Source organism: Larus michahellis, chromosome 4, assembly GCF_964199755.1.
Source record: "Larus michahellis chromosome 4, bLarMic1.1, whole genome shotgun sequence".
Lineage (NCBI taxonomy): Eukaryota > Metazoa > Chordata > Aves > Charadriiformes > Laridae > Larus > Larus michahellis.
In genome coordinates, this window is record NC_133899.1 from 61,746,619 (window position 1) to 61,768,958 (window position 22,340).

The 22,340-nt window shown below is 35.3% G+C and overlaps 1 protein-coding gene across 4 annotated transcripts in view; it reads left to right on the forward strand.

Moving 5' to 3' along the window:
• The window catches only part of AKAP6 (A-kinase anchoring protein 6), a 294,212-nt gene that overhangs the window by 138,852 nt on the left and 133,020 nt on the right, over positions 1–22,340 (forward strand). For 3 of the 4 annotated variants that reach the window (XM_074585119.1, XM_074585118.1, XM_074585120.1), the window contains 2 exons: positions 7,586–7,682; positions 8,952–9,118. In XM_074585119.1, coding sequence (XP_074441220.1) covers positions 7,586–7,682; positions 8,952–9,118 — 264 coding nt within the window. The remainder of the gene's footprint in view (positions 1–7,585; positions 7,683–8,951; positions 9,119–22,340) is intronic. The other variant, XM_074585121.1, reaches the window with a different exon arrangement.

The following is a 22,340-nucleotide window of genomic DNA, read 5'->3' on the forward strand; positions in this document are numbered from 1 at the left end:
CCTTTAAATTGCACAAAACCTTTTATCTGTATATATATAAAAAGCAGATTACATCTCCTTCATATTCTTCTGAAGTTTTAACAGAACTAAAATCCTTCAAGGATTGTTCTAAAGCTACATAGTATTATTTAGTGCCAGTGCTTTTTTGTCTGTAAGTTAGTAAATTTATATTTAAATAATATATATGTATATGTTTTCTCTCCCTTAGTAACTCCTTATTTGCCAAGGCTGCTATGCCTCATGAATTTACTTTTGGGTTGGAAAGCTCTTTTCTCTTGGTTGGCTTTTTTCTGCATGTGGTAGAACAATACAACTTAGGTATATCTTGATGAAATGCCCTTCGGGTATGGTGGGTCTCCAGGTAGAAGTAGCGTACCTAGAAATGTGTAAGATCAGCCAGACAAATGTCCTCTTGATAGAAAAAGGAGTCAGAGGACTGTGACTTTTGCAGATGATTTCCTGAGTATCTCACAAAGACAAGAAATGATCAAGGACAGTTATAAAAGGTGGACTGGATGTGCAGTTCACCATGCTTATGGTGACTTAGCAATGGTTTCACTGTATAGCCATTTTGCCCGTGTGTTTTCCTTCCTGTCTTCTTCCATCCCTTGTTGTCTCTTGGTAATAAACAAACAGATTCATTTTAGGAAGCCTCACATTAACTTTTCTTTAAACAATGTAAAATGTTTAGACAGGCAAAAGCAAAGAGAAATTTGTGTAGTGAAACACAAAAAAGAAATTGTCAGCAGAAGAATTTACGTGAGTTCGTAAAACGAAATATCTGCAAAAATAGCCTCTATGCCTTCTAAACTAAATCTGCAAAACAGGCTTCCTGGAGAGTTGGGTTAACTATCCTTTATGTCCACATCTAAAATTATGCGTTCAAAACTTGGCTAAATTTCCTAAGAGATGACAAGTACAATGAGGAATGAGAAACAGAAATTGGGGAACCTAAAGTACTTACTGTGAGGAAGACTGTGCTATTTGTGTTTAAGAGGTAGCAAAGGGACAAAAACATTGTGCCTAATACTTGTATGGCAGAAGCTGTGACAGAGAAGAAAGGGGTAAGGTGGTTTTACAGAAGTATGAATTGCTGTAGGACTGCTGGGGTAGAGCCTGCCCCTTTGCATTTAGTTTTGTCGTCCCATCACAAATTCTGTGGCATGTGAAAGACCTAGGCTACTGCTCTTTCAGCCCACTACATTGCAGTCTTTACTCCTACATTTTTATACAGTCTAAATTTAAAGGTCTCAAGGGATCGAGGCTTTCACTGTTTCCCTTAGGAGATTATTACACAATCTAATAGATCTGACTTCCGGGGGAAATTTCACTGGTATTTATCTTAAATTTTCTCTTTCTTAATTTAATTCCATTAGTCCCATCTACTATACCCTCCGATACTGTACTATGCTAATAAGTCGTCTTTCTGCTTGGTGTTCACATTCATAGAATGTAAGTAGATAATAATGGCCTTTTCTCTTAATCATCATTTAGTCAGTCTTGTTTATTTCTTACAATCTTCCACCATTTCCACCTTTAAACATATTTTGTTTGCTCTTCGCTAAACTCCCACCATTTGTCTCTTCATAAATATGCTTGATCCTCCCAGGCAAAAAGTTCTTTCAGATCAAGTGAAAGGTGGTGAATGCCTATCAGTGATTGGAAGGTAAAATCATTGCTGGGGTTGCTATAATTATCTCATTACTAAACATTTTGAACTCAGAATGCTCAGTTAATATTATGTTTAAATGAATGATAAACTTGCACAAAGAAATTGTCTGAGCAGTCAAACCATCTTACATCTGATCTACATCTACAGTGGCACAATGCCAGCATGAGATGATGATTATGGGAGTTCAGTAGTGAGGTTCCCAGATCAGTTTTATGTCAATTTTAAAGGCATTTTAGATTATAATCTGATACTGTGAATCAACGTAGACAGTGATATTGTTATTTTGCCCATTTTTATCTGCCTACAGATGCCAGTAGAGGGAATTACCCCCAGAGACACTCAAGAAATTATTGTCTTTTAAAGCTTTCTCATTGTTGCAGGGGATAGAAGACTACATCTTCTTCCCGCTAGCTATTCAGTCTTAAATAATATCTACCAGCTCCCATTGGTTACTGAAGCAAATAATGCGTGGTTCGTGTAAGGAAAATGATGGTCATATTATATTAGGCATTAGAGATTTTCTTAGCAGTTGGTGATAATTGGCCCCTTGGCCATCATTGCTATAGGTAGGGTATATTCTCAGTCTCAGGGAGAGAAGAAAACGACCCTTAGTGGGTGCTGCAGCTTCAGAGGAGGATTCACCATGTTCTCTCTAAAAAGCAAAGGTAGAATCCCTGCTAGTGCGTTAAAAAGCAGCCTTGACCATGGAGCTGTGTAAAGCATTTCCATAGTTCTGTTTAACAGATGGAGTGTTCTCAGTTCCTCTGAGTTCTACTCAGGTAGAAGTACAGCTTAAAAGAAAAGAAGTGAATAAAAAATTCTTTATAGGCACCTAGGTTCTATGGAAAACAACAAAGAAGATATTGACTGCAACCATTTCACATGTAACATTTAATTCCCAGTGACTTCTAATACTAAGTAGGCTTTATATCCCTGATGAAAAATGTGAGGCTATCCTAAATAAGGTATTTCCCAATTGTTAAAAAGTGAAATACTTTGATGATATATTTGTAGATGTAATGTGTGAAATGCACTATTTCATAGAAGATAGGATCTTTTTCCATGTTCAAATTGCATATGAATATCCATTTTATATAACCATTGACCAATTAATTATGTATTTAGTATTACGTCTTTAGAATGCTAAATATATGACCATTTCCATTTTAATATAAGGGCAGCTTACATGGTAGTTATTTTTCTGATTTCCTGAATGTCATTGTTAGGTGATGTTCAGGAGTATGAAAATACCACTACATTAATGAAAATACCACTAGATTATTACGTGACTTATTAGGTTGTTAACTCAAGTACGTAAATACTAGGCAGTCACCAAACAGAGACTTTCTGTATGGTCAGAACTCCTCAAAAAAAACCAAAAAAACAACAAAACAAAAAAAACCCAAAAACCAGACAGCTACCTTTCCACAACTAAAAGTTGAATTTGGTACTTGATATCTTTGTATTTTGTCATAGCAAGCTATTGGAAGGTAACTGTGCCAGGACCAATACAATTGCAAAAGTAACTATGTATTAGGAATATAAGAATAAATTTTCAGAAACTGTTTTAAGTCATATTGCCTTTAAGACAAATGAAATGTGGTAATGAAAAAAAAATTTAAAATCAAGTTTTCAAGATTATTTTTCTTCTTGGCAATATATATATAGAGAGAGCATAGATTTAATAAGTCAGCGACACACATTTGTTGCTCCATTTTCTTAGATCTTTACTCTGTGTTGAAACTGTCTCCCTATCCAAAATATAACATTGCTGATAATATTTGTGGGAGTTTGGTTTTGCTTCCAGGATTGTCTGTGTCAAAGAATATCATTTCTTTTCTACCAGAAACGCTTCCCATCACTCTAAATTTCACAATTGAATTGTATCTGTCACAGTGAGTGTTATAATTAAAAGTGCTACATTCTTAGCCAAAATATACATTCAACTGTACCTAAATATAGAAGTCCATATTTTAGTAATATTGTGGTTTTCTCCAAAAATGCAAATGACTATTAGGAAACTTTAAATTAAGCTTTCTGTTTCAAATTCTAAAATCATAGGTCACTTAATTGTCTGTACCATTGCTCTAAAAAAATAAATGCCGTAGGAGCAGTGATATTTTTCTCAAAGGTATTTAAACACATCAAAAATGAACCTCAAGAAAATTAGGTCTCAGTGGTACCCCAGTACACCACACGTGCTTATAGTATGATTGACTGAGAAAATTAAAATACTTCTTTTAATACAGTATCTTAATCTGGCAATCGGTGTAGACTGCTGTGTCGTTTAATCTATATTTATGTGTACATTGTAGGTTCACATGATAACTGGTTGCTTATTTGTGTGTCAGAGGCACAAAGTACACTGGAAAAAATTAGTTGGACACATGACTTAAAAAACATTCATGCTTATACAAAGTCTGGGTGCCTCTGGAAACAAAAAATATTTAGTAGTTGACTGCAGATACGTACTGCAGATACGAATAGGTCGAGACCCGGGTTGTGTTTTCCCAAATTACAAGGATTTGCTAAGAACAGAGGGCTGCAAAACGGTGAAAGATTGCTCGCTGTGTACATACTGTAGGATACCTACTCAATAGAAGCTTCCTAAGTTTAACTGTCTACAGCCATAAAATAAATCCTCAGGGGAACTTCAAATAAATATTTTTTCAAATAATTTTTCTCATCCCCAGTTTTACAGACAAATAAGTTGAGAGGGAGAGATTATTATATGCTGGAAAAGTGGTCTCTTATTTTCAGTATGTTCAGAGCCCCCCATAGATCAGGAGGTGTTGCTTTTTTCCCCATGGAGGTTCTGCGATATTGTTGACCGATGGATCGATCAGTTTCCTAAACATCAGGGGACGGCTTCATTTTGTGAAGGCTGGGCTCCTTTGCCCCATGCAGTAGACAGAAGAGAGCACTCTTGGGGCTTTGCACGTAACACTTTTGGAGTCTTTATTCCTGTTTACTTTCAGTCTGTAGCTTTAATAAAACTGCATGATTCCTGCCTCACTTTTCCTTTCTTGCTAAATAAGAACAGTTGATATTTATATATAGGTGCATGGTGACTCAGAAAAGCACAGAGAACTTCATAAGGAAATTTTGGTTGTTTCAGCTTGTAAACTACATTACATACACTGTAGTGCTAGGGATGACATTAATGTGTTGTTTAAAAAGCTGCTGTCAGGCCAATGCATATGCATTTTCCATAATGTATATGTGCTCATGTGTGATATTTAGACTGCTCTGTAGCTGCAAATGTGTCTGGAAAAATGGCTTTGATTAATTGACTTCCCTCCTCTTCTCCTTTCCCCTCTTCAGATGCAAAGGCTCCATTCATTATCAGGGAAGATCAGAGGAGGAGGGGAGCAGAGTACCTGGGTCACACGCTGTTAGAGTTACAATTTTCCAAATGCCATAAGTAAACAGTAGGGAACGGGAAATATCCATGATGGGAGAGGACATTTGTGTTTGAAGGCCCCCCTTCATTCCAAATATTTGGTCTGATTTTATCTTTAGCTGTGCAAATTTGCATCTCTCCATTGTATATACATGTAGTGTTTGTTACATCTTCAACTCTGTCTGCCTTTTTTGTGTGCCACATTTTCAGCCCTGCAGGTATAAAGAACCACGAGCACTGATGCACTGATTGAGGGCTATTCTTTCCAGTGTTCCTTGTCCATGTGTTCCTTTTTCTTAGGAAATTACCACCCATAAAAAGTTACGTATATAATTCTAAAGCCAAAACTTATACTTCACTACATCAACTGACAATTTTCTTCGCTTCTGTTTGTATTTATACTCGTATGAATGGTTCCCTCCTTTTAATGCCTCTGTGCTGATAAGAGTTTATTTCTGCTAAATTTCATGTATGTTCACGGTATTTGTGCCACACATAATTTATCCATCAAATAAGAATTTTGCACAAGGAGAATATTGCTAGTCAAACCCCAGAAGTTTGGCCCCATCTTTATTCATCATATTTTGCTTCTTCAGTTTAACATTATTACTGGTTAATAGGTGCACCTGAAAATCAAGCTGTATTGTAGTATCTGGTGTGTTATGTTAAATGAATCTTTTCTAGGACAGCAAGTCTCTTTTTTTTTCCTAATGAAGAAGAATACCTCATCTTTTCCAATTTTCCTATCAAACACATCCACATCATCTCGAGACACTGCCACATCCAGCTGCATCTATACTCAACTTCAATTATATGAAATTACACAACCTACTCTCAGGTCCTTTAGGTTCTCTTTTGCTGTGTGAGGCACACGCATAGTGCATTTCCTGTGAAGTGCGTGATTACAAACTATTCAGTACAAGCCTGTTTTAAGTAAACAGTAAATTAAATATTGTCAGTGCTTGTTCAGACACGCTCTTACGAAGGAAAAAGAACTTCTAGATTTGGGTTCATAAAGCTCTAGATTTAAGAAAGGGGCTGACATAAACTAGGCATCCTTTTTCCCTTTTAACTTCTCCTGGCTGACCCAGTTGTTCAACAGCTGGTACAAAACAATATATTCAGATGCCCATACAAGGAAAATTGGGCTAGACAAAATGCTGAAGGTTGCAAAATTCCTGTTTATTGCTCTTTATTTGAATGGAGAATTCTCAAAAACATTCTGTCACTAACTGTCAGGTACACTGCTGCCTGAAAGACTGTTAAGAGTCTGTCTGAGCAACGTGCCTTTTTCAACCATGACAAATACAGTAAAAGAACATCATTGTATTACAGTTCTGGCAATATTATTTTCTGCTACGCCAATCAGCCTGACTACAGGAGTTAGGAAAGAAAGGAAATGGTCGCTGCTCTAAGAAATGAGGGCTTTGGAGTATTTTGTGGTGTCTGCTACTTCACTACATGGTCACTAGTATTTGGAGAAGTATAAATAAGTTTTATAAAAATCAGAAGCTACAAATGCGCGCTTGCAAAGTCTCCTTTCATCTCTGCCAGTTAACTCATTTCCAAAAGAAGGCAAAACTCTTTTCTTCCAAGGGGTCAAATATTGTTTTCATGCATTCCGTAGACATTTCAAAGAGAACGAGAGTTGCGTGTGTATGTTCAGGACTGCACATGATTTATGATTAAGTACAGCAAGTACCCCTTTATTGTAATTTGTTTCTTACACACAAGTTTAAGTGAGAAGCTCTGGCAAATAATTCAAAAATTTATCCAAATTATCAGTGGTGTATGAACTGGCATAACATAGAGTAGATCATGTTTCCACTTCTCTCTATGACTAGATTTTAATGCAATTTATAAAAATATAAAATACATTTAAAAAAGAAGCAAAATATTTTAATCACTGTTAAGGCAGAGGTCCTTTGTAAACTAGTAATAATATTAGTGCAAAAATAGATGAAAAATACTTGCTTTGCAAATTAAGAATGCAGAGATCTAAAGCAGTCTGATTTGCTCTTTGAAAACGGATATGAGTTAACTCAGAAACACAATATTAATAGATTTGTATGAGTGCACATAGGGCCGATATATTCAATGCTGTAATTTTTTCATGGTTTCATAAATAGTGCTATCACCAACATTTCAAAGAAATCTGAAAAAAACAGAGCTCATATGTGGTGGCATAAATTTAGTGTATTTTATAGAACACTGTTACTCCAGATATAGCCTTATGGGGTTGTGACTTTTCATAAAACCTAATGAATTTCTAGATTTGTCAGCTGTTTCAACACAGATGCACTTTGCTGATCTAATGGAAACATTTTGAGCCCAGATCCAAAATATCAATAGCTTTTAGTATCGCAAATTAGTTTGGCTATTGGGAAATGGGGATGTGGTTCTTGATAAAAAGCGGCAAGTAATTTTGTACGTGTGTTTTATGATAACTGCCTCTCCAATGTCTGATACTGAGGGGTTTTTTCTCTCTTTTTTCTTTTCTTTTTTTGCAGACTTTTAAGTTGAATGTAGATAGCCACTGTGCTTTAAAAGAAGCAGTGGTAGAAGAAGGACGTCAACTTCTTGAGCTTATTGTATCTCACAAATCAGGTAAATCCTTCTGAAATATTGCAAGTCTTTATGTCTCCAGACTATTAAAGAATGAAGAAGCATTGCTGTAAATTACTGCATATATTCACTTCCTTATGTATTATTAATATTTACATTATCAGATTGACCTTCAAGATTTATAAATGTTTCATATACTGCATACAATGCAGTGATACTTATAAAATGAAATACTGCCTGCAAATAGTCTGTTCATTTTATTTTGGTCTTGCTGCTCAGCTGAGTTTCAATTGAAATCTCATCACTGAAAACTTCACACTGACACATTCTTTGATGTAGGTGCAATGGAAATAACATTAAGATAATGAATTAGGATTTCAAATATATATGTATTTTTACATACTCTGCATGGGTAATTGCATTGGTAAAGCTTTATTTTGCCACTTAAAACTAATTCTTACATCAATTTTAATATATTTATGAGGAATAGATTAAAATTAAAAATACCTTTTTCCTTTGGTTAGGCTTGTCTTTTTCTGCAGAGGCCTTAAATCGAGGGGAGGGGGAGAGAGATACTGATTTCCCTTTCTCTATCCCCACCGCCCCCTATATTTTTAGATGTTTGCGTGACTTGTATCATAATAGGGTTTTAATCAGCATATACTGCTACGGAATGCCATCTTAATTTTGGCCTACTTAGCATGCTTTTCATCCAGGTTGAAGTTATCCTTTGGTCTCCTGTTTTCTGATTATGTTACATGTTGTGCCGCTATTGTTTCACAGCATCAGACAGATCTGTGTAATGTGAAAGCTATAGGAAATTACCGACTTCTTTGTATAGTTCCAAAAAGGTATAGAAGCCATGGCAGAGAAGGGTAGTGCATGTCATCATATGCTTAGAAAATGGTAATATTTAAACTATGGAAAATATTTACAGGAGTTGGAGGTAAGAAAAATGTAGTTGGAAGATTACGAAATGTTTTGAGATAAAGACTAGATATTAGAGGGTGAGATTACCATAGTGTTCCCTACTGCATAGAAATCACAGTTTATGTGGGATTTTCCTTTTCTTGAAATTTTCAGCTGAAACATAATAAAAATTTAACATTATGGCTAAAAAAATGTTTTGACCCTATAGCATCGTTTTGCAGTATGAACAACAGTAATGCTTGGATTTATTGCTGAGAAAATACATCAAAATTCTTGTTGCATTTATTCTTTTAAATATCCTGCTAATTCTTTCAATAAAGAATAATATTTAAAGATGCAGTTGAGTTTACAGCTTTTACTTTTTTCCCCTTCATTTTGGAGAAGGACTGAAGGACATGCTGCAGATGATTGCAAGTCAATGGAAGGAACTACAGAGGCAAATCAAACGGCAACACAGCTGGATTCTTAGGGCTCTGGATATCATCAAAGCAGAGATACTGGCTACTGATGTGTCTGCAGAGAATGAGGAAGGGACTGGGAGCCCTAAGGTAAGTGGCTTGAAGTTTGCCTTATTTCCTCTTATTTCCGTCTTCTTTTGAACTAGGCACCACTGAAGTTGTCTTTCCACCCTAAGGCTTTTCATTTCTACTGGGTAAACTTTTTTTTTTTACAAACAAAATGAAATGCCTTGCTCTGAAACAATAGAAAATCTTAGAACTTTCAAGTTTTCCAGGAAGACCTGTCTCGTTGTGTGTAGAGGGGCATGAGGGGGAACATAAAACATTTAGTAAACAAAACATAAAGCATCTTTAACATGAATAATCAGAATGGTTTTAAATTGTTTTGTTGCAACTATAAATCACTATAATCAGTGCAATCACTCAGCTCTGACATCCATTAGCCGCTTGGTTACAGCAAATTAACAAAGAAGAGAGAAAGTGATTCATTATCTCATTCCTGTTAATGACTATCAGATGCATTGCTTAATTAGGGGATGGCCATTGTAGTGGGAAGAAGGTCATATGCCGTTTTACAAATCTTTTTGCTCTGAGTGTAAGTCTTCCATAATAGTGCATGTGTTGAACACGGGTGCTTTAAGAATACGGTATTGACATCTATAAACATTTTTTGGATATTAATTATTAAAGACGGCTGTAGTATTTACTAGTTGATAAACTTAATATTTTTAAGAGCATTTTAAATGCAAAACATGCTTATTCAAATTGGTGCAAGCAGTGTAGGGACGCTACACACGGTAGAAGCTTCTGGCATAGGGTCTGTGACCTTTTGTTACCATCAGTAGTAAGGAAGGGTGGTTGGGAGAGGGTGCGTTGGAAAGTGTTGATTTCTCCAATGCTTTCTCAGCAGAGAATATGCATCAGAGCAATCCAATAACATCTTGGCATGCAGCAGGCTGAAATTTATAGAAAACGTCAAGTTTCTTATTTCTAGAAGTAACAGAGATGGTTGTGCTGAGTAGATTTTCAGATTCTGATGCCAGACAGTTCTTTGCATTGATATTCAGTGCTTCCTAGTGAGTAGTTTGTAGAGTGAGTGTTGGCTGGGATTACATTAAATTTTCTGGTGTTTTCTTACCATAATTCTACATAGCAAGAATTATCTTAGAGATGGTGGAGGAAGAGCTAAGGATAACGCTGAAACAAAAATACAGGAAAATACCTATATGCAGGGGACACAATTTCAACTGATATCCCTCATCACTTGCATGGTGGAAAATGCTCCTGTGCCACACAGCTCTTACTTTAGGAAGTAGACGGTGCAGCAACACTTGATTTCATAGTTAGGCCTGTTAAAGTAAACAGACTAGCTCAATGTTCCTACCGCAGCAATAAAATGATCCCATGTCTCTGAACAGATTGGCTCATTCATGGCCAAAAATCTTAATCAAAGTTATCACATAAAGTGTTCTAAAATCCAGCTTGATTTTGCTATGAAAATGGAATCCCTGTCTTGGAATAATTATATTCAAATATTTGCTTGAAAAGGGAGGAATGGAGGGATGGTTTAGGTTGCAGTAAATTTTTCATATAGATAGGTGGTAGCTCCTTGCCCTGTGCTTTTTATCATAGAGATAGGAACCTGAAGCAATCCTTTTTTTGGTGCCTACAGTTAAATAAAAACATGAATAGACAAAATATGATCAAACATGAAGTATTTTCAAGTTATTTCATTCATTAAATCACATCCCTATATGATTCTTGTAAGTACGGGCATTCAAACACCATCTACTTCTTCATGCTGAAAGATTAACTAAAATTAAAATACAGTTGGTAATATAACTGTAGATTTCAGTTTGCATTTATTTCAAAAGCAAAAAGAAACCTGAGAAGTATAATAGGAAATATGAAGATTATATCTAGAGGGTATTTTTCTTTTTGCCTTGTTTTAGAAACTACAGGAACAGTGTTGGTGTTAGAAATCTGTAAAGAAATAGGAAAAGGAGGAATTTCAAAGACCCTAGGAAACTTTTCCCTTAGGACTTTTTAAACATTTTTTCATAGCACTATGGCATCTTTTATGCAAGCAATGGAGAGTGGAAGGGAGAGGGGGACATTCTGCACCCTAGAAACACATTGTCAACATTTGTATTCAAGAATTCAGGTTTTGCTTATGAAATTTTTCATTTATTGTATATAAGTTTCAGAGTGGTTTATAGTGATTCCTATAGAAGACTCAAGGGATTTTAAATATTTCTGATGCCTAAGCTCTTCTAATGTATTGCATTCTCTGTACAATTGTAGAAAAAACAATGAGATCTCTTCTTTAGTAACTATTATTCTGTCATTTTTATAAATAAACAAATGATGACTATTCAGCTTTAATTGGGGGATATAAAGTTTTGCCTTTTTACCCTATTGAGAACCTTTAAAAAGAAATCTCAGAATTGGCATGATATATTCCAACAAGTACTGGTCTAACATTATAAGTAGTAAACATGACATACAATACAATCTGACTTTCTTTCATAATCTTAAGACACTTTGCTAACAGTTGGGGTTTTTTCCTTTTGGAAACAGTAAATAATATTCTAAAATATATGGAAAATAGGAGGAATGCCTGCATATATGTGTGTACCTTGTCTTTTTTCACCTTCTGGAGATGTCCGAGACCACTTGTTTTGTAACTGATCTCTTTATAATTCGACGACTATTTCTCCGTCAGGAAAGGCCAAATGGAACAGTATTGCTTTCAATAAACAGTAGAGTCGTATTGAAAAATAACATTATGTACTTTCTTATCTAGTGGCTGTCTGAATATTACCCTGATCTATTTAACTCATAGGTTGGTGGGAAAGTTCATTGCTTTCTGAAGAGCTTCTAAGTTAATCATGTAACTAACGTCCTTGCAAAGTATACAAATGTTAATAGCATTTGCCCATAGTAGACATTCTCCTTCATTCAAAATTGTATGGAATAGTATTCTTAGGGTCAGTTTTAAGTCCTACTCCCAGCTACTTTAACTTTGGACAGTTAGTTCATGACTATAATTTTTGGATCTAGATGTTTTTGTTCTGCAAGTAAATGTTTGAATTAAGTTTTGGTTTTTTGTGTAAAAGTTCAGAGCATAACATCAGAACATAAAGGCTAGCAGGTTAAATAATTGTGTAGTCTAGAAAATATGAATGTAGTCTGTACTTCTGGACATGTCCTTGCTATATTACTGAAAAACATTTCAACTTTTCCATTCCAGCTTGAGAAATAAGCATGAAACTGGTAAGGCATTGGGCCTACTGCTCAGAACGTTGAAATCTGACTTAGTTGTCTCAAGTGAAAAGCACTCTTGGGAAGATTGTCTTAGCTCTGTAATGGACTTGTCTGTCAGTGGGTTAATGATAGAAGCAGTAAGGATTTGAAGAATATTAGAAGAAGAGGTAAAAATATGTTTAATAAAGTAAACCTAAAATCACAGAAATAATAGATGGCTCAGGATAACAGAGTTTGAAGTGGTTAAACAAACCTTTGTATAAAGCGAAAAAGAAAACTGATGTAATTTCATCTTGATATGTAATTAAGCATCCCACACTTCCAGGATCATCTCCCACTCAGTTGCGCATAATTTTACAGTTTTTACAACCACTCTAAACAAACAGTCTTCAGTACACAGAAAAGTGATTTTCATGAAAAAAATGAAAACTTGGTGATGCTTCTTAATATCTACCACAGTTTGTGATTCTGGGAAAGCTCCTTGACAGATGGCAGTTTTATAGTGACACTGGTCTCAGACATAGTGGGTGGACTAAACATGGCAGTCCAGAACAATTACATCCTTCTCAGTGTTTTAATATGAGGATGAATTTGTGAAATGGACGACAAGACAGAGCAAAGGTTAGAGAATGGTAACAATCCTTTCTTTATTACTTCAGACTTGTAACTTGTCCTGGCCATCCAATCATGCTGCTTTGAGTACGACATTTAGATTAATACTTTGATACAAAAGGAATGTACAAATGAAGTGTTTTGGCATCTTTGTGATCAGTGCAGAGAAATATCGTATTTGTGAGTAGATATTTTTCTTTTTCTCAGTGTCTTTTATCAGCTCTGGATTTCTAATCTGCAGACATAGGTATGATGCATGTGCTGTAATATTAAAGCCTACACACCAGTATTTTTTCCAATGTCTTCCATTATTAAAAAACAGGGAAAGTCTATTATTGGGACAGTCTTAAATATTGTCAACAGATAAAAGAGAACATGATTTCAGAATCTAGTGTTTTTATTTACATAACCACTTTGAAAACTGGGTTTCTAATCTCCAGTATATTGTCCGTATTGTCCATAAAATATGGAATATTGTATATATTATTGTAGTGGTCAGTGCTTTGAAGTTGTGAAATGGCACGTGTAACTGGGTTTCATTCTCTTCTTGAGTTAGTTGCTTCTAGTGAAAGGGAAGGAATAGCATGTGCTAGAGGGATCACTTTACTTGGGTTGCTGGAGTTTCTTAAGTCATAGGGGACTGCACACCTCAAACTCAATTTATTTATTTAACTTACAGTCTCTCTGCCTTCCACATTCACAAACTCAGGATCAGACACATGCATTCAATCCTGTGTCTTGTGTCCATAATATTGTGGAATAAAATGTCAAGTAAATAGCCATCACTTCATTAGTAACAATTTGAAAGATAATGAAATGGAAATCAGACTTCCATCTCTCACATTGTACAGACATATGGAAAGGGAATTTCATACGGTGATACACATGCTATCCTAGTCTACGGTTATCTCATGGCTTAATCAAGTCTTTTTGTGGAAAAGAAACGTACACGGAAAGTTGGTATTTGTGCTTTAGCAGAAGTAATTTTTTTTCTCTAATGTGGCCATAATAAGCCACGTTCCCATCTAAACACAAGAGAGTTTTATGCCGTGAATACAACACCTTATAGATCAGACATTAAACTGAAGTTCCAACCACCTTTATCCAGGCTTACTTCCAGTATCAGTAATTACCATCTGCCGCCTTAATTCTTTGCAGTTTCAGCTGAATGTGTTAGTCTCTTCTGTTCAGAACAATTCTATAGTCTTGGGCACAGTTACTACTTTTCACTGGTAAATAAAATACCTTATAATACCTTACAAAGTATTTCTGTGCCAAAAAGTATTACAGCAAGTCAGTAGCTCACCATTCACTATTTCAAAAGATGGTAACAAGGAAAGTGATTTCCTGTAATTAGAACACAAGGTTCTGCTATGTTGCTGTTGAGGCATAGTCTTAAATTGTTGAATATTTAAAATGCTGTCTGTACATAAATAGTATTATTGAGCCTAACAGCTGAACAGTTTAAAATCATTCATGTAACATTTCAGTTCTGAATCTTTTGGAATTTCGGAAGTCTAGACTAAAGATACTGTGATCTCACTCTTAAGTACAAATGATGCCGTTAATTCTGCCCTACTAGGAAAAAAATGCATCTACAGTTGTTATTTTGCTTGGCTTTAGGTATTTTAATATGTGACATTACAATATTCTTGAACTGTCAGCTTCTACAGTGGGGGTTTGAACCATGGATGAGTTGGTCAAATGGATAGAAAGGGTAGTGGCATTTACAAATCCTTCTGTAAATCAATAGACAAAATTTTGGTTTTGCGAGGAATAAGTCTGTCTTTTAGTGTTTTTACTGGGGCATGTGAAACACAACTGAGTTCTTTTTATATTAGTTGTTATCCAAATATAGGCTTGAAAACATCCGTTAAGAATTTCCAAGCTAATCAAAACAAGCTATGTTGATGTAACAATGAAAAGAACCTAAGAAAGAAGCAAGAATGAATATTTGTGTCTTTTAGTGCAGCTAGACACTTCCTCAGTTTGCTAGTTTTTAATACCTTGCTTTCTAAGTTAGGTATTTTTAATCTCACAGACATCACCTAGAATGTGCACAGACCTAGCCATCATTGTAACAAAACGTACCTTCAGGAAGGATTTGAGAGGTGAAACCATAATTTTACACACCATTCTAGAGTGGATGAATAAAAGAAAACAGAAAGGTGTTTTAGAATAAGTGTAGTAGCAGAAGCTGGCATCGGTAAAAGGACAGCCTGAATATGGAAAACTGAATGGGACTGACATAGTAAGCCTTAATTGTAGAAACAGGAAATATAGCTAAATGGGACCTACTGAAGGGTATCAAAGATGTGATCATGACAACTGGGCAGAAAAGTTTTGTTGAAAATACCGTACCAGACTCTGAGAATTAGTTGGAAAATTTTACGTGAGAATTTTAGTATAGACAGACAGAAAACATAGAATTGTAGTACCTTTTAGTACCTTTCTTGTACAGGGTGTTTTATTGACAAAATCTGTGCCTTGCCAAGAAAGTGCCTCTTTTTATCACACTTTGAAGCAAATTTTTCTTCTGATAAGCAAAATCCCATGCAAAGCCAATGTAGCCATGTAATCTCCTATGTACAAAATGTTTCCTTTAAGTTTCTAAGTGAATGTAATCACTTACATACAGAATAATATTCACAGAATACCTTCTCTTAATAAAACTGCTAAGATTCTTCTGTCTTGTATGTTTTATCTATCCTAGAGTAAAGGCAATATGTAGCTGAACAAGTTCTTTCTTGGTAAAAATGCTTTAACTGAGCAAGTAATTTTGGGGTGAAAGATTTTAGGTTTCCAAGCTCGTAAAATTTTAATTTCAGCTGTGGCTGGTTCATGGGGAAAGAGGCTGCATGGTTCTTCCCCACTGGCTGAAAACCCACAGCCTGCGTTACTGAGGCCACCTGGGATGAATCTAAGCCATTGTTTTGGGAGTATTATGTTGTGATAATGACTACATTTTTAAATGGCTAAGGTGCAGGATTCTGCAGTTGTGCTTGTAAATGGATAACTAACACTTTACCATCACTTTTGGTAGTCATTCCCCGTTGACAGAAGAAATTAAATGTTACCTATCTATGAGACCTGTATTTTGAAAATGTTTCTTTTGCTTAAATAGTTGTAGATATTTTTTCTGAATGATTGAAAGCAAAAACATCAGAGGTGCCCAAAAAAAGATTTAGGACTGTTGGATGTACCTTCCACATGGTAGATTCACTGCTATTCACTGGAAGCTGTTTCTCCTGAGTTGTTAATTGTGCGCCTTTTAGTGCTCAGGAGGAACAATTTTGTATTTAATTCAAAGCCTCCCTTCACAGAGAAAGTAATGAAGCTAAGCAGCCAGTGTTTGGACTGCAATAAGAGAAGACAAATGAATATAAGCTCTATCCTAAACTTCTTCTTTCATGTTACATAAGCCCTGTTAAAACTTCTCTATATCACAAGTTAACTAAATATTTTGCTAATTTCTCATGAAATTGTGTCCCTGAAGTCTTAGTTAAGCAAACCTGGGTCCGGCTTTAGCTCACAAAGATTGTTTTGTCATATATCCTTCAACCTCCTTGCATATTTGCTGCAAATTCTGTATGACAGTGTTGTTTTCATGGTATTTTAATAATCTTTAACAAGCCACATTTCTAAAATGGTAGCAGAGCTCTTCATGTTTTCCATTGAATCTAGAAGTAACCTTAGCTCTGGTTGATTAAGCTTACTAGTACCAAGGATAAAATGTAGAGAGCCAGCTTTAAAAGTCATATTTTTGCAGCTAAACTGCATCTACTATTAAGCACAATATTCAATCCTGTTATAAAACGTAGGCATGTTTTTAAAGCAACATGTTCTAATATTTACTGCAAAAATAGCAAAAGTCATATTCTAATTGAAGATGTGAACAAGGACTTTAAGGTATCTGTAGTATTTGTGGTATGATTCTATAATTTTTACACCTTGGTGATTCTAGATAGTGTATATTGATTACTTTTGGCAACTGTAGGCTCTTTAGCAGCCATCACTGTTAATAGAAACAGTTATGCTTAAACAGCAAAGAAATTATGATTTTTGACTTTAAGAATAAGGAAGGCTACTTTCTATTAAAACATAGATCAAGTTCAGTTTGAAAGATGTTTTAAATCTAAATCACTCCACCGAGAACAAGTGCAGACTGAGAACTTGATGAGAACAGATATTTAAACTGACATACGCCCAAGGGGCAAATTTTGTCATAATGCTATTTGAATCTTTGAACACTATTATCTGAAACTCTGGAAGTGTGTTAGGCTATTGTAACTTCACATGCATAACTGGACCAACTCTGACAAGCTTTATTTAGGCAAAAATCCCAGTTGGGTTTAGCCTGTATTTGAAATATAAAAACATGAGTATATTTGTGCATATTCATATGAACGCGTTTATCTTAAGTGACTTAAACTAAATATTAACCACTCAAAGGCCTTAATTTTCTGATTTGCCAGTATCTGTTCATTCTGCTTTCTGTATACAATTTTATTGATGCATTTTTGTTCTGTTATTTTTGAATGTATTTTCAGCAGTGAGTATCGGTGGAAGGCTTCTTCTCTTATTTGTGTCTGCCTGTTATTTCACATGCTTCTCAGATTTCCAGAGAAATCCACATTTAGTAAGTTTTTAGTGACATGCACACACAAATACACAAATTCATTTTACTGAAAACTGGAGATCTCCCACTCTAAAGCAGAAATTTCCAGGATAGCCTGTTAGAGATACTACTTGTCTCCTTTTCTGTGTGGGCTGAGTCCTGTGGGCCCATTCAAGGCCAAGTTTTTACGCCACAGGAGAAACAGAGCTTTTTTTCTTTATTTATTTTTTTGATTTTGAATTCAGGAGTTGATGGAACACACTAAAATAAATTCATAAATAAACAAGTGAAAAGAAGGAATCCTAGCTGACTGAAAATGTCTTGGTGGAACAAGTTTGTGATTGGCTTTATAACAAAATGGTCAATAACAAAGCAATTTATTTGAAATTCAGATCTTTTCAGTTAACTTTCCTTCCTTGTTTCTTACTCCTGCTCCCTCACCCTGCATGCCATCTGTTGCTCTTCAAAGTAGTTCAGGATTTCACCAGGCTCACAAGTGAAACAAAATAGAAGAGCGTGTGGGGAGAGTCTCTTCTCACAGGGTTCGCTGCCTGGTCAGATGCAGACGGAAGCAGGGTAGGACTGAAAGCTAGAGCTCTCTGAATATTGTAGCTGATTTGCAGACCATGTTGGTTCTGGTTAGCTCAAACAACAAATAAAGTTTGAATGTGTGTTCTACCCATGTGATGTTTACCAGTCATCAAACACAATGATAAATGTTTTGGATTGTTCAGATAACATGACATAAGAGTTAAAGGTTGGGCTTACAGGGTTTTCTTCTAGCTTCTCCACCAGCCTATTTTACTTTTTCTGGCTCTGGTAGTATGAATGCGTTATCACCTTGTGCTTCTCATGCTGATCACCTCTGGTAAAGCAGACATCAGTGAAGTAAACTCTCACCTTGCCTGCTGTACTCAGCTGCTTGCTTTATTTTGGTGCCAGGCTGTTCCACCATGTTTTGCTTTAAAAAAAATCATGCTTAAAAAACTAGTTTTCCTCTTTAAATACAGTCTCTTAAAAATCCTGTGCTTTAAAAATCGCAGCTTAATATGGATGCTATTGCCAGTTGTCATTACTAAAGATTGTTGCTTCTGTTAATAGCATTCTGTCTTTGTCATTTTATTAAAATTTTATTACTGCTCTGAAAACAAAAATCACTGCTTTTTTCAATTGAAGAGTGACTGGCATGGCATTCCTCTGATCTTTAAAAAGAAATTTTACTTTCATTGTATTTGTGCATTAAATTAAGAGTTCATATCTACAGAATAAACTAACATCTTATAAATATTACTGTGTTTAATTATCAGTTCAGTATTTGAGTTTTTGCTGTTATGGTTGATGTCTAAGAGTGATTAAATGTGTAATAGAGAACAAAAGGAACATTGATGTGAACAAAGATACTATTAGATAAAGCTAAATTTTATCTTCTGCATGTTTTTATTCTTTTTAAAGTATTTTAATTACTTTTATATTCAGCATGATTGGGTGGCATTTCCTTTTTTTCCAATTCAGTTCCTATTTTAGTCTTTCAGAACAACATCTTCTGGCAACGATTTAATTTGTAGAAACTTTCAGTTCTAGTCTCCGCTGTATACATAAAGCAGCTATTCTTCACTGGGTGGTCACAAAAGGGAAGTCAGGTAAAACAATGTTTGAAGGAAAAATCTACTTGGACATCCTGCATTTTAAATCTGACTTGTTCTTAAATGTCTTGTGGCATAGTACACTTGACTACACTTAAACTTTAGATTCAGAGTGATGTTACAGGTTTTGCTAGTTCATTAAGCTAATCTATTAGAAGGCAACAGAATATCAGGTTGAGCATTGTGTGACCTCTGGATTCTTTATGTGTACCTACCTACTTTATCAAAAACGGAACCAGCCAACCTTTTCAGTAGAGCACTTGGTGAAACATAGACTTGCACATCAAAAGAATGCAAGATGCTTATTGTAAAAGCATATGCAAGTTTGTATGTCAGCTCTAGTAACTTATGGATAATATTTTTGTTGTATTTTTTTTTTAGTGTTTTGCCAGAATTTTTAATTAAGCCTTTCCTATCATATCTGAGATACTGCTAATTTATTGATAATTATACTTACCCAGCATAGTGTAACTAATGTGGAAGATACAGTGGGGACTGCATCACATTTAGAAATTTAAACTTGTTCCTTAAACACCTGGAAGTAACTGCAGAAAAATAAATGTGCTAGTAGTGTACTTAGCCACATCCCGTGGGCAGCTGTAAACATTAATGACAGTTAACCTAAGATGGCTTTAAATGTAAAATGAGATTTCTGACCAGGAGACAGGTGGTATGCCATATTCTTTTATAATCGCCCCATAGCATGCTTTATGAACCATCATCAGGCCAGAGAGAAAGAATAGCTCATCTGGGCATGTACACTTCATTTCTTCATCCTCTTTTTCTTCTTTACAATCGTGTTATAGAAAGGAGCCATGCATTTAGCACAGAATGCCTTAATCCTTGAGTTTATGAGCCCTAAGAACATCACAAGTGTGGTTGATGCTGACAGGTCACATCATCCCTTATAAAATGGAGAAAAATGGTGAGAAAGGAGAGATAAAATTGCAAAGGAAAAAGTTCAGATCTGCTTAAGAGTTCGGCACCGTGCGTTCTGAAATACTATGAGTTAAAGCTATGATATGCAGCAGAAGTCTAGAATGGTGCATTTATGATTGCTTACATTTGAGGACCGTCATTTCAGTTCAGAGGAGGGGGGCAAGAAGGACGTGATGGAGGTCAGCTTGTCTTTTCTGTCCTTGCTGTTGGTTTGGCAAATTTTCCTGGAGACTGCAAGGGTGTTAAGTATTAACTTGTACAGGCTGCCCTTCCTATCTTAGATTTGAGGTGCCAGAGTTTAGAGGGTCGCATAATAACCAAGTACTACCAGCACAGCAAAATGTGAAGAGGAATGCAAGAAAATAAGATCAGTTTCTATTTTACAAACTGAGTGTGGTAAGATGAAACAGGCCTGAAACAAGGAGGGGAAGTATATGCCCAGCTATTTTTTTTCTAAATAGGACAATAAATGGGTTAGTTTGCAAATCTGTTATTTTTTGTTTATCAATTAGTCAACACCAATAAAGTTTAAAAGTAGCTTTCATAGGTTTATAATCGAATAAAATGTTTTTAAAATATGTTGTTTATTTGTTGGATGGGTAATGTTTTAAGGAAATAACTGGAATATATTTAAGTTCATTTTTTGTTCATTTTGCTAGTTCATTCATTTGGGCCTTGATTCATACTCTTAGTACAGATATTGCATGAAGCATCCATATTTATCTCAGAGGAATTAATCCTGACATGTATTGCTACAAAGACTATTGTTTGTAGAGTATCAGCTAATTAAAATAAATCTAAAACTGAACATGAAAAATGTTGATTTCCAATTCAGTGAATCCTAGCAATATTATAATAAGTTTGGGTTTAGTTCTTGAAAAACATATTAAAATTAACTTTTCTCCCATTTACGTAATGCGTATAACTAAACTTCCTTCCTACTGTGCGACAGTTTCATTTATTGTTATTTGTAAACAGCTTAGTAAAGATGCATAGTGGATTGGTCTAGAAACTCCTTGAACAGTTTCTTTTGAAATAACACTACATACGTTAAGCTCAATTACACATCCAAACAGCCACAGCACACTTTTGGTAATTTATTCATTGATTTAACATAGTACCCAGAAGAGTCATGCCTGCTGTCAATTTTGTAATATATTATGTTTTAAATATACTCATGCTCACCCATGCACGCCATTAAGGTGTGCATAAACCTGTGTTTTTCTCTCTTGACAGCTATAAATGTTTGTTATTATTACACAAAACATATGTTCATGTTGTTTTTGTCTAAATTATTCTATCTGGGGCTATAAAGTTTTAATGTTATTAGTTGCCCTTAGAATTTTAATGTTTCACTGCTGTAACCTTCTTAGGATTTCTCTGCAATTAAATAGAAACTATTTCACTACAGCCTGGAAGAACAATATATTTTATACAAATAATAAAAAAAACACCTCCTTGCTCCATTTTCTTCCAGTGTAGTAACTGTTTACTTGACAGGGTTCTATATACAGCAATCCTACCTGTAGTATTTTCCAGAACTGAATAGAATATTACGCTTTCCTACAGTCTTCTAATTAGGAAAAAAATCCAGTTTAACCCCTTCAAGATAGGAGGTATGTCATAAGCAGTTTGCTTTGAAGGACCTCTCCCTATTGTTCTCTGTTGTCCCCTTACTCAGTAGAGTAGTTCTATTACAGAGGAAATCTCAATCAATGTAACAGGCATTGTATGAAAAAAGGGAGGGTTTTAGGAGGTAGCATGCTAGTGTGGAAAAATCATTTGAAGAAATGTCTCCTGTGTTGTCTTCTAAATAGCAGCAGTGTTGAAAACAGGAAAATGTATTACTTCCCCCCCTTTCAGTTTCAAGGCCTTTTTATAAGGAAAGAGAGCAGATGGGAACTCATCCAAGACATTAAAAGATATTTACTGCTTTTAAATGAGCAAAGGACTCATTTAGGACATTCTTTTCCGTATACTGGATTAAGGCATTACATGGACCTTTTTTCATATATTTTGTGCCAAAATACCCTCTCATAGAGCAAGTAATGTATAACAGTGCCATGCAGATTTCAAATATCTGGCTTTTATTATCTTATTTCTAAGTATAGCGCACTGGTATTTCAGCTAGATTCATCAAGTGTTGTTCCACAGTCTGACTCTCCCTCCGTGTGTAGAGGAGCAAGAGGGAGCAATATCGATCAGAACATTCAAATTGAACTGATTAGAATAT